This window comes from Myotis nattereri (assembly GCF_964212035.1).
Source record: "Myotis nattereri genome assembly, chromosome: X".
NCBI lineage: Eukaryota > Metazoa > Chordata > Mammalia > Chiroptera > Vespertilionidae > Myotis > Myotis nattereri.
In genome coordinates this window covers 97322061-97334201 of record NC_138078.1, presented here as the reverse complement: position 1 = coordinate 97334201, position 12141 = coordinate 97322061, and the positions used below count along the sequence as shown (strand labels likewise).

General features: G+C 36.9%; 1 protein-coding gene across 2 annotated transcripts in view; it reads left to right on the top strand.

Annotated features, from left to right (window-relative positions):
* RBM41 (RNA binding motif protein 41) overlaps positions 1–12141 on the top strand; it is a 76065-nt gene that overhangs the window by 43120 nt on the left and 20804 nt on the right. For both annotated transcript variants that reach the window (XM_081115352.1, XM_081115351.1), the window contains one exon: positions 5849–6252. In XM_081115352.1, the coding sequence (XP_080971478.1) occupies positions 5849–6252 (404 nt within the window). The remainder of the gene's footprint in view (positions 1–5848; positions 6253–12141) is intronic.

Sequence of the window (12141 nt, the reverse complement as noted above, 5' to 3'; positions counted from 1 at the left end):
ACTTATACTGCTGCCAGTTTGGAACTTGTCATTTTTATTTATATATATAGGTGTTTAAAGCTACAGATTTCTCTCTGTGTTTAGCTACATCCATAAATTTGGGTATGTTGTGTTTTCATTTTCATTTAATACAAAATATTTTTAAATTCCTTTGTGAATTCTTTGACCTATGGGTTATTTTGAGGTGTGTAGTCTAATTTTCAAATATTTGTGTTTTCCCAGATTTCTTCCAGTGGTAGATCTCTAAATGTGATTCGTTTGTGGTTAGAAAAACACATTGTATGATTTCAGACTTTTTAACATTTTTGAGACATACTTGGGACCCTCACTTTAATATCAGCATGTAGCTTCCCTCACTTTCATTGTTTCCTCTTAAATGTTACCCTCTCAATGAGACCAACCCAGTCCAATATTAAAATTGCAACCACCAATACCACCATCTCGTAGCATTTTCTTTTTCTTTTTTTTTTTAAATATATTTTATTGATTTTTCACAAAGAGGAAGGGAGAGAGATAAAGAGTTAGAAACATCGATGAGCAAGAAACATCGATCAGCTGCCTCCCACACATCGCCCATTGGGGATGCGCCCGCAACCAAGGCACATGCCCTTGACCGGAATCGAACCCGGGACCCCTCAGTCCGCAGGCTGACGCTCCATCCACTGAGCCAAACCGGTTTCAGCATCTCTTAGCATTTTCTATCATCCCTTATACTGCTGTATTTTTTTCTTTTTCAAACCCCTCATAACCTCCCCCCATAGCCTTCTAATATAATTTACTTAACTCTCTGAAGGCAGAAATCTTTGTTTTATTTATGGATGTATCTCAAAAAGCTAGAATAATTCCTGGATCATAATAGTCACTGAATAAATATATATATTTTTGAGTGTATACATTAGGGTATTTCATCTACTTAATCATATGTAGCTAAAATTTGTTCACTTTTTTAAAATATATTTTTTATTGTTGATAGTATTACAGATATCTCCCATTTTCACCCCCTTCATGTTCACTTTCATTGGAATGTAGTATCTACACTAATAAAAGAGAAAAATGGTAATTGGCGTACGGCGATACCGTTTTCATTGGCTAATCAGGGCTATATGCAAATTAACTGCCAACTAAGATTGGCAGTTAACTGCCAACAAGATGGCGGCTAATTTGCATATGTAGGCACAATGCAGGGAGGCGAAAGGGAAAGCAGGAAGAAGCCCCCTGCCACTGACAGTGATCGGAAACACAGGGGGGAGCTAAGAGCTAGGAGGCAGGGCAAAGGCGGCCCTGGGGCCGCCTTTGCCCTGCCCCCCAGCCATGATCGGAGAATCAGGCGCCTTTGCCACCCTGGCCAGTGATAGCAGGAAGTAGGGGTGGAGCCAGCGATGGGAGCTGGGCACGGTCGAAGCTGGCAGTCCCAGCAGCTAGGGGTCCCTTGCCTGGGCCTAAAGCGAAGCCCACGATCGCGGGGCCGCTGCAGCTGCGGGTCCCCGCTGCCCGGGCCGGACGCCTAGGCCAGAGGCGTTAGGCCTGGGCAGGGGCGGAGCCTGCAACCGCAGGGAGCTAGGGGTCCCCTGCCCAGGCCTGACACCTCTGCTGGAGGCCTCAGGCCTGGTCAAGGGGCCGATCCGGTGATTGGTGATCGGAGGGTGATGAGGGTCAACTCCTCTGGCCGAGGCATCAGGCCTGGGTGGGGGGCGGAGCCGGGGTTTGGGGGGATATGATGGTCCCCTTGCCCAGGCCTGAAGCCTGGGTCAGAGGCATCAGGCTTGGGCGGGGTGTGGAGCAAGCGATCAGAGGGAGATGGGGGTCCCCTGCCCAGGCATGATTCCTGGGCCAGAGGCCTCAGGCCTGGGCGGGGGCCAGAGCCAGTGATCGGGGAGAGATGGGGGTCCCCTGTCCAAGCCTGACACCTCAGGTGGAGGCGTCAGGCCTGGGCAAGGGGCCGATCAGGTGATCGGAGGGTGATGGAGGTCTACGCCTCTGGCCGAGGCATCAGGCCTGGGCAAGGGGAAGAGCCAGCAATCGGAGGGATCTGGAGGTCCTCTGCCCAGGCCTGACGCCTGGGCCAGAGGCATCAGGCCTGGGCTGGGGGCAGAACCAGTGATGGGGGGAAATGAGGGTCCCCTGCTCAGGCCTGACGCCTCTGTCAGAGGCGTCAGGCGCCTCTGTCAGAGGCGTCAGGCGCCTCTGTCAGAGGCGTCAGGCACCTCTGTCAGAGGCGTCAGCCTGGGCAAGGGGCCGATCAGGCGATCGGAGGGTGATGCGGGTCAATGCCTGAGGGCTCCCAGTATGTGAGAGGGGGCAGGCTGGGCTGAGGGACACTCCCCCCCCCACACACACCCAGTGCACGAATTTCATGCACCGGGCCCCTAGTTTCATTATATAATCTTACTACAATTTAATAGTTGATTCTTCTTAAATCGACACTTGTATTTTTTGCTAGTTTCAGGCCATTATATATATACCAGTGATCTAACCATTGTTATTGTTGTACTTTGGTACCATATACCCAAATTTTTGTAGTGTAAATATGTAGGAGTAGAATTAATGGGTTATGTTATGAGCATATATTGCACATTAGTAAATAATGTCATAGCGGTTTGCAATATGGTTGCACATTCCTACCAGCAATGTCTGAGGGTTTCGTTTGCTTTACAATCTCACTGATATGTGATATTGACATTCTTTTTAATTTTTTGCCAATATGGCAGTTTTCTTTTAGTATTTTCTTCTTAATTAGCATTTCCCTGAATTCTATTATGGTTGATTAATTTATTTTTATGTAGTTAAATTTGTCAATATTTTTATTTAATGATTAGTGCTTTGGGGAACTTAAGAAGCCTTCCATACTGTTCTTATACCTTGCTGGTGTAAATGCAGAATAGCACAACTTCTACAATGTGGAATTTAGCAATATAGAGAAAACTTACATACACATTTGATCCTTTGTCTCAGCAAAGCCACCTCTTTTAATCTACTTCAACAGTGTACTGGAAAAATACAAAATTCTATATGCACAAGGTTGTTTTTCATGGCATTATTCATAACAGCAAATATGACTAAGATATAATACCAGTGTGCATCAGTAGGGAATAGTTGAATAAACTATGGTAGATCCACACAGTGGAGTATTATACAGCTATCAGAAGAAAGGGAAAGAGCTTTACATATTAATATGGAGTTACCTAAAGTATATATTATTAAGTGCAAAGAAGTAAGTTGTGCACTGGCCGGTGTGGCTCAAGTTGTTGGAGTGCTGTCCTGTACACCAAAAATGGGTTCAATTTCCGGTCAGAGTACATACCCAGGTTGGGGGTTTGATCCCGTCAGGGCACATGCAGGAGGCAACCAATCCAAGTCTCTCTCTCTCTCAAGTCAATTTTAAAAATTTTATAAATGTAAGTTGTCAGTAGTGTATAGTAAGTTACTGTTTATGTAGGAAAGGGGTATAACTAGTGAATTATATATAGTGTGTGTCCCAAAAAAAATGTATACATACTTTAACAACCGATAGCTCAGTTTTGAAAATGAAATGTATTTTAATAAACACTGCCTTTATAATTATTCAAAATGTGTATATACATTTTGGGATACTATATATACATATATACACACACACATATACATATATGTGTGTATATGCTTCTTTGCTTATATTTTCAAAAAAGAATCAATGGAACCATAAAGCCAAAACCTAATAAAATTATTATTGATGGGGAAGGAAAGGAATGGGATGAAGGGGACAGAGATGGAACTTCTGTGAAGGTACTGTATAACACAGTTTTTACTCTAGACCTATTTAAATGTTTTTGCATAATTTAAAAATCAAAAGGGAAACATCCATCCCTAAAATTCATGAACAACCTGAAGCAAATGAATCTAACCATAAAAAAAGTTGGTAGCATAAAAATACAGAGGAAACAATTACTTAAAATGACTTTAAAACAATATTTGTACATTCCTAATGGGATATATTATAAAGGTAACTGCAAAAAGATGTAAATCTCTAGTAGTTTCATTGTTGATATTAATATTAGTATTGTTATTGACATTTAAAAATTCTATAAATATATTATAAGAAAAAGCAAATAATGTTGTTAATATTAAAAAAAACAAATATTTTAAGCATATGTGAAAAGAGATATACAAGTCTAAAATCAAGAAGTTTGAGTAAAAACCTTATAATCTTACATTTGAAGTGGAAATACCAGTATAATTTCTTTTTCTCTTTAAAAAAATTTCCTGGTTTTGTCCACTGAAAATGTCTAGAAGCAATAACAACTTAACAGCAATGAACACACCTAGCAACACATTATACTTTTTAAATACTATTCCCTATTAAAAGGAGCCAGGGGTCCTTGGAAAAATAGTTTAGGTTTGAGTCAGGAAATGTGCATTATGGGCTTGGGACATCTTGCTGTGCCAGAAAACTGAAAAGCACTATAGTAGTCAATTTGAAAGGACTCCTACTGGTCCTAAGTGGGATAATTTGACCACTGAAAAGAATAATGACTATATTTAATTGAAACACATCAAATATAATAAAAATACACGATCTCGCAATTATACTAAAAATAATCATTGGTCACCACTGGACATTTGTAAGATACCAACTCATTACTCTCATAGTGGTAAATAATGGGGAAAATAATGCATTTATCCTGCCTTTCCTGTATAAACTGTATATAGGGAAACTAGTTGACGACGGTAAGTTTATTATAGAATTCTAAATAATAAACACAAAAAAATAGTGGAATTAGGGGGGGGCTCCATTTCACAACTCTTAATAAATTAATAGATCTAGACAGCAGTCATCACTGGATGTAATACCCATTAGGTGAAAGATGAACGAGAAAATTTCATAATGGAGAGATCCGACTAATACCACCTGAACACACTGATCAATTTTAGCATCACTAAAAATGGGACCACCAAACATTATGTGCCTTTTGATGTAATAGGAAATATACAACCATCTGTGGAGGATTCTTGCCTAAAAATATGAAACCTGAATCTAATCAAACCTCTAGATCAGCACTGCCCAATGTAACTTGTATAATAATGTAAATGGTCTCTATCTTTTTTTGCCCAATATAGTATCCACTAGCCACAGGTGACTGTTGAGCATTCGAAATGTGACTAGTTTAACTGAGGAACTAACATTTAAAAGATTAATTTGACTAGGTTTGTGTGGCCAGTGGATACTGTATTAGATAGAATAGCTCTATATTTAGCTGCCAGTTTGTAAGAAATGGAGGGGATTAAGGAACAAATTAAACAATACCATGAAAAACAATCAAATTCATTTGTTCTGTGAACAAATATGGTTCTTCTAATAAATCAATGGGATGGGGTAAAAAATGGGTTGGAGGGATGGGAAGGAAGGGGTACTATTTTAAAATGAAAGAGACTTAAGAGATGTAACAGCCAAAGGCTGGTTTAAACAATCAAGTGTAAAAATATATCTTTGTGATAATCAGGACCATTTCAATATGAACTTGGTATTAGATTATATTAAGGAATTATTAATTTTGTGAAGTGTGATAATGCCATACTGGTTACATTTGTAAATGTCCTTATCAGTTAAGTGCGTGTACTTGCATGATCCTGAGAGTGAGCACCTCCTTTAGTTTTGTACCCCAGGGGCCTCACTTGCTTCACCATAGTTTCAGCCTTGCTTGAGATGCACTGTAATAAAATAGCTATATACTATTGTCATTTATTGCAGGTTGTAAACACCTGCCCCAGCAGAGTTTCTAAATCTGAGATCGAAGATTTAATTTTAATTAATTTGTCAAAGGTTGTATTGATAGGCTTTGTAGAACTTCCCTATCTCTTTGTCTTAATCCAGATGAACCCCAAAAGAAGAACAAAGGTGATCCTATGAACAACCTGGAAAATTTTTACCAAGAGATGATAATGAAAAAACGTCTTGAAGAGTTCCAACTTATGAGAGGTGAACCCTTTGCTTCCCACTCACTGGTCTCAGCTACATCAGTGGGAGATAGTGACACAGCTGAGAACCCGCCATTACTCCAGGACAAGGGAGAACAGGCAGCACAGGGTAAAGGTCCCAGTCTTCATGTGGCAAAAGTTATTGATAATTCACCTGAGCAGTGTTGGACTGGGCCTAAGAAGCTGACGCAGCCAATAGAATTTGTCCCAGAAGATGAGATCCAGAGAAATCGTTTGTCAGAGGAAGAGATCCGAAAAATTCCTATGTTTTCTTCATATAATCCAGGGGAGCCAAACAAGGTATAGGCTAAACCAAGACAAAAACATGGGTTGTTTTCATTTTAATTTACCTCTACCTAAAGTAATACTTTTAAATTCACTTTAATTATACTAAAGAATTATGACATAGGTATAGTGATCATGTTTTTCCTTGTCCTTCACTATTTTTTCTCTGCATACTATATAAGTAGCATATTTCTTGTGATGTTCCTTGTGCATTTCTAAGGTCCTAAAGTACCCATAGAATTTTAAAGAAATCTTGAAAAGACTCTATTCCAAACCTACTAAAAGACCTGAATTGAAGGGAAAGTAACCTCCAATTTCGTAGGCTAGTAATAAATCAGGTAGTATTCATAGGACCTCCATATCTGATAGCCATGGTGCCTTTGGAACTAGTCTTTGGAACATATGACTTAGATGCTGGTAGTTAAGAGCAAAGTGAAAGCACAGGCCCTCTAAGTCTTGAGAAATTGGCAAATATCTAAGTAAACTTGTAAATAATCTTTTTATATTCTTACTACATAGCTATATATTCATAAACAACATAGAGTTTTACGTATTTCTAAACTATAGATAAAATCATGTTCTACATACCCTTCTATAACTTGCTTTTTAAACTCAATATACATAATGTTTTGAAATTTATTTCTAATGCTATAAGGAACTATGTATTCCATTGTAGAAATATAGTATAAATCATTTGTCCATTTTCCTGAAGATATTTTCTTTTCAATTCTGCAACAAACATTATTGTACAATTAATAGGTCACAATCGGCAATTTTTTAAGGAAATGAAACAGAATAGAATAGAAAATATCAATATTATAGAGTAAGAGTAGTTACTGTTTATTGAAGGTTTTGTTTTACGTATGTATGTACACACACGAGAGAAGAGGGGGATAGACATGTGTGGGACAAGAATGCATGTCTTCCTATAGATCTTAGTCCAAAACATTGGAAAAAATATTGCTTTGTTGCAGTGATTATCAAATGTTAGTGTGTACCAAAATCACCTGGCAGGCTTGTTAAAATGAAGATTGCTGGGCTCTGTCCCCAGAATTTTTTATTCAGTAGATCTGAAGTAGGGTCTGAGAATTTGCATGTCCAACAAGTTCCCACGAGATGCTATTGCTGCTGAGAGACATTTTAAGAATCAGTATCATAGATTATATACCTAGGAGTAGAATTACTGTGCTATATAGGATATGTATATCTTCAACTCCGTGAGCAGGATTTCAGAGATCTCTTCCACATTCTTGCCAAGACTTTGTACTATTAGACTTTATTTTTGCCAGTCTAATATAGTATTTGAAAGGTATCTCATTGTTTTAATTTGCATGTTCGTGATTTCCAGTGAAATTATGTATGTATTCATGCATTTGTTAGCCTTTCAGGAACATTCTGTGAGTTGCCTGTTCCTTTTTATCCATTATTTGGTTGTTTAGTTTTTCATATTATTTATAGAGATTATTTTAAAATTCTGAATACAAACTTTTTTTTTTTTTGTTTAGAAAATATATTATTTCAGTGAGTGGCTTATCATTTTAACATTGATTCTGATGTCTTACGTTAAGCAGAAGTCTTTCATTTTAATGTAATCATATCATCGGTATTTTACTTGATGGTTTCATTTTTGGAGTCACTTTAAGGAAATCCCTCCCTATAGATCAATAAGAAAAAATATAGACAACCCAATAAAAATGGTCAGAAGATATGAATAGGCAATTCACAGAGGAGAGAAGAGGAATGGCCAATTAACTTACAAAGTCTCATTAGTAATCAAAGAAATGCAAAATAAAACTATAATGAGATAACATTTAACACTCAGGATGTTGGCATAAAGACAGGACAGTGCCAAGTGCTGGTGAACATATGGAGCACTAAAAACTCTTAATATGCTTCTGGCTGAATATAAATGAGTACAACCACTTTCAAGAACATTGGGGCAGTATCTAGTAAAATGGGAGATGCTCATACAGTATAAATCAGCAGTCCCACTCCTAGGTGTCTGTCCTAGAAGAATTCTTACATATACACATTAGGAGATGTTATAAGGATGCTCGTTATAACATTATTTGTAGACAGCATACATGTTCATCAGCAGGAGAATGGATAAAGCATGGTATAGTCATAAAATAGCATACTGTACAGTAGAGAAAATGAATAAAATATAACTACAGGTATCAATGTGGATGCAGTTCACAAACATAATGTGAATGAAAAAAAGCCAGTTTCAGACTTCTTGTTTCAGTTTTAACATACAAAGTGCTTGGAAGTTGTCATTCCTGACTTACAAGAAAAACAGTGGAACAAACGAAAAATCAATGACTTTTTCTTGGGCCCATCAGAGCATTGAATTCACAGGGCAAGCTGCAACCCTGAAATTTGGAGATACAGGCAATTAAAGAGAACCACAGCCCAGATCTACTTATTAGGAGCGGAAAGCCACAGGAGCCATAAACTGGTAGGAATACTTAAGTGGTAACTTTGACAAATTGCTTAAGTCAGAGTGTAGATTAGTGTTTGAACATAACAGTTTCTCAATTTGAAGAGCCAAGAAAAAAGTCTGTTCCTGGCTAGTAATAAATCAGATAGTATTCATAAAAGCACCATATATGGTAGCCATGGTGCCTCTGAAATTAGTCAATAAATACCTCCAGGAACCCCACTAGGTTCTCAAGTTGAAGAGCCAAGAAAAAAATCTGTTCCTGGCATGGGGAGCAGAAAAGTAATCATTTTGAAATACACCCAGAGCTTCTACAGAACAAAGGACTATCCAACATGTGAAACAATTTTACTAAAGCCTTCTCCACTATGGGAGAAGGGAAATCATCTTACTTTAGGCCCCTCTGGTCTTCCTGTCCCATCTGAGAGAGAGAAAAAAAGAAAACTGTGAAACACTTCTGAAAATTACAGTCTAGGGACCCAGGCACACTGAAAGACTGAGGCTTAATTATAGGATTTCAGAATGGTTCCCTTACCCTACACCTTACCACCACATCAACAGGGCTTTAGGATAATAACTATGGTTCAGATGAAAAACCTGCAAGGCTCAGACTATAAAAAGTTTTCAGGGAAACCCAGAGAAAACATGGGAAACAAAAACAAGGACATTACAAGAAATTGAAACCTGTGACACCTACAGCTAGAGTAAACATTAAACACAGCCCAACGCCTGGCAAGATTAACAAAAAAAATCACGCTAACAGCCTGTTTACCTCAGATCCTATTATGTTGTACATCAAGTTTGACTTTCAACATAGAAGAAATTGTAAGGCATGGTAAAAGAAAAAACAGTTTCAAGAGACAAAACAAGCATCAGAACCAAAGTCAGATATGGCTCAAGTTTTGGAATGATTACATTTATAGAATGTAACATAATTAAATGCTAAAGAGTTTATTAGAAATAGTACACAATATGCAAAAACAGGTCAAGTAAACAGAAATAGAAACTCAAAGAAATAATTAAAAGGAGATGGTAGAAATAAAAAGCACTATAATAGGAATAACACTTTGATAGGCTCATTAGTATACTTGGTATGGCCAAGGAAAGAATCAGTAAGCTTGAAAACATGTCAGTATAAACAACCCAGACTAAAATGCAAAGAAAAAAAGACTTAAAAAATGGAACTAATGTCCAAGAACTATGGGACAATTTTAAAAGGTATAACATACACATTATTGGAATACCAGAAGGATAAGAGAAAAAGGAAAGAAGAAATTTTTGAAGTAATGATGGCTGAGAATTTTTCAAAATTACCAGACCACTGATACAGGATTTGAGCAGAGAACACCAGGCAGGATAACTACCAAAACAAAAAAAAGCTAAGCATATCATGTGCAAATACAGAAGACAGAGAAAATCTTGAAAACAGCCAGAAGAAAACCACTTTGTCTATAGAGAAACAAAGATAAGAATCGCATTGGATTTCTCATCAGAAACCATGCAAACAAGAAGACAGTGGTGTCAAATATTTAATATTTAAAGTATTGGGTGGGGGGAACCCCACCTACCTAGAGTTCTGTATCCAGAAAAAATATCCTTCAAAAGTGAAGGAAAAATAAAAGATTTTATCAGACAAACAAAAATAGGGAATTTGTTGCCAGTAAACCTGCCTTGCAAGAAAAAAAAAAATTAAGTTCTTCAGAGAGAAGGAAAATACTATAGGTTAGAAAATCAGATCCCTATAAAGAAAGGAAAAGCATAAAAATGGAATATCTGAAGGTAAAATTTTTTATTTTTTATTTTAAGTGATCTAAAAGATAACTGTTCAAAATAATAATAGCATTGTGTTAGGTAATTACAGCATATAGATAAGTGAAATGAATGGCAGGAATGTTATAAGGTATAGGAGGGAGAAATTAGTATTTAGTATACTATTATAAGATATCTGCACTACCTGTGAACTGGTTAGTGTTAATTGAGAGTGGACTTAGATTAGTTATAAATGTATATTGCAAACTCTAGGGCAACCACTAAAAATTATAAATAGAAGTCTAATTGATATGCTACTAGAGGGGTAAAAATGGAATCATATAAAATGATATTCATTCTCTACAATCTTTCCCAGAAAATAGAAGCAAAGGGAACATTTTCTGACTTGTTTTATGAGGGCCGGCATTAGCTTAATACCAAAACCAGATGAAGATATTACAGTTTTAAAAAAATAATAATTACAGACCAGTCTCGCTCATGAGCATAGATGTAAAATCATAAATATTAGGAAAGTCAGAATAGTTGATTGAGATACTTTTATTTAAAAATCAAAATATTAGGAAATGAAATCCAACAAAATATTAAAAGAATTCTATATTATGAACAAGTGGGATTTATTCCAGGTATCCAAGGCTGGTTCAACAGTTTGAAACTCAGTTAATATAATATACCACATCAACAGACTAAAGAAAAATAATTATGTCATTATTTCAATTGCTGTAGAAAAAGTACTTGACAAAATTCAACACCCATTAATGAAAAAAATCTCTCAGCAAACTAGGAATAGAGAGGAACATCCTCAACTTGGAAAAGAATATCTACAAACCCTACAGCTAACATCATACTTAGTGATGAGAAACTGGATGTGTTCCCCTTTGATCAGAAACATGGAATAGATAGATACCTCTTCTTCCCACTTTTTAAAATATTGTACTGTAAATGCTAGCTAGTGAAATACAATAAGAAAAGGAAATAAAAAGCACACATATTGGAAAGGAAAATGTAAAACTGTCTTTGTTCATAGATTACATGTATGTCTATATTGAAAATCCCAAACAGTAAACCTAAAACAATTTCTGGAACTAATAAGTACAGTGTACTTGGAGGATACAAGGTTTATATATAAAAGTCTATTGTTTTCCTGTAAACCAAGAAATGAACCATTGATAGCGAAATACAAACAACACTATTTACAATAGGACCAAATATAGTTAAATAATTAGGTATAGATCTAACAAAATTTATACAGGATCTATATGCAGAAAATTACAAAACCCTACTGAAAACTTAAAGCTCTAAATAAGCCCAGCCAGTGTGGCCCAATGGATTGAGCATCATCCCATGGACCAAGAGGTCCCCTGTTTGTTTCCCAATCAGGGCACATGCCCTGGTCACTGGCTTGATCCCCAGGAGGGGGTGTGCAGAAGTCAGCCTATTGATGTTTCTCTCTCACTGATGTTTCTATCTCCCTCTCTCTTCCTTTCTATCTAAAAACCAATAAAAAGATAGTTGTTTAAAAAGATCTAAATAAATGCAGAGATGTCCTGTGTTTATGGATTGGACTACCTAATATTGTTAAGATGTCAATTTTCCCAAATTGATACGTAGATTTTGCAGTCTCACCAAAATCCCAGCGAGCTATTTTGTGGATATAGACATATTGATTCTAAGTTTCTTGGAAATGAAAAGTTCCA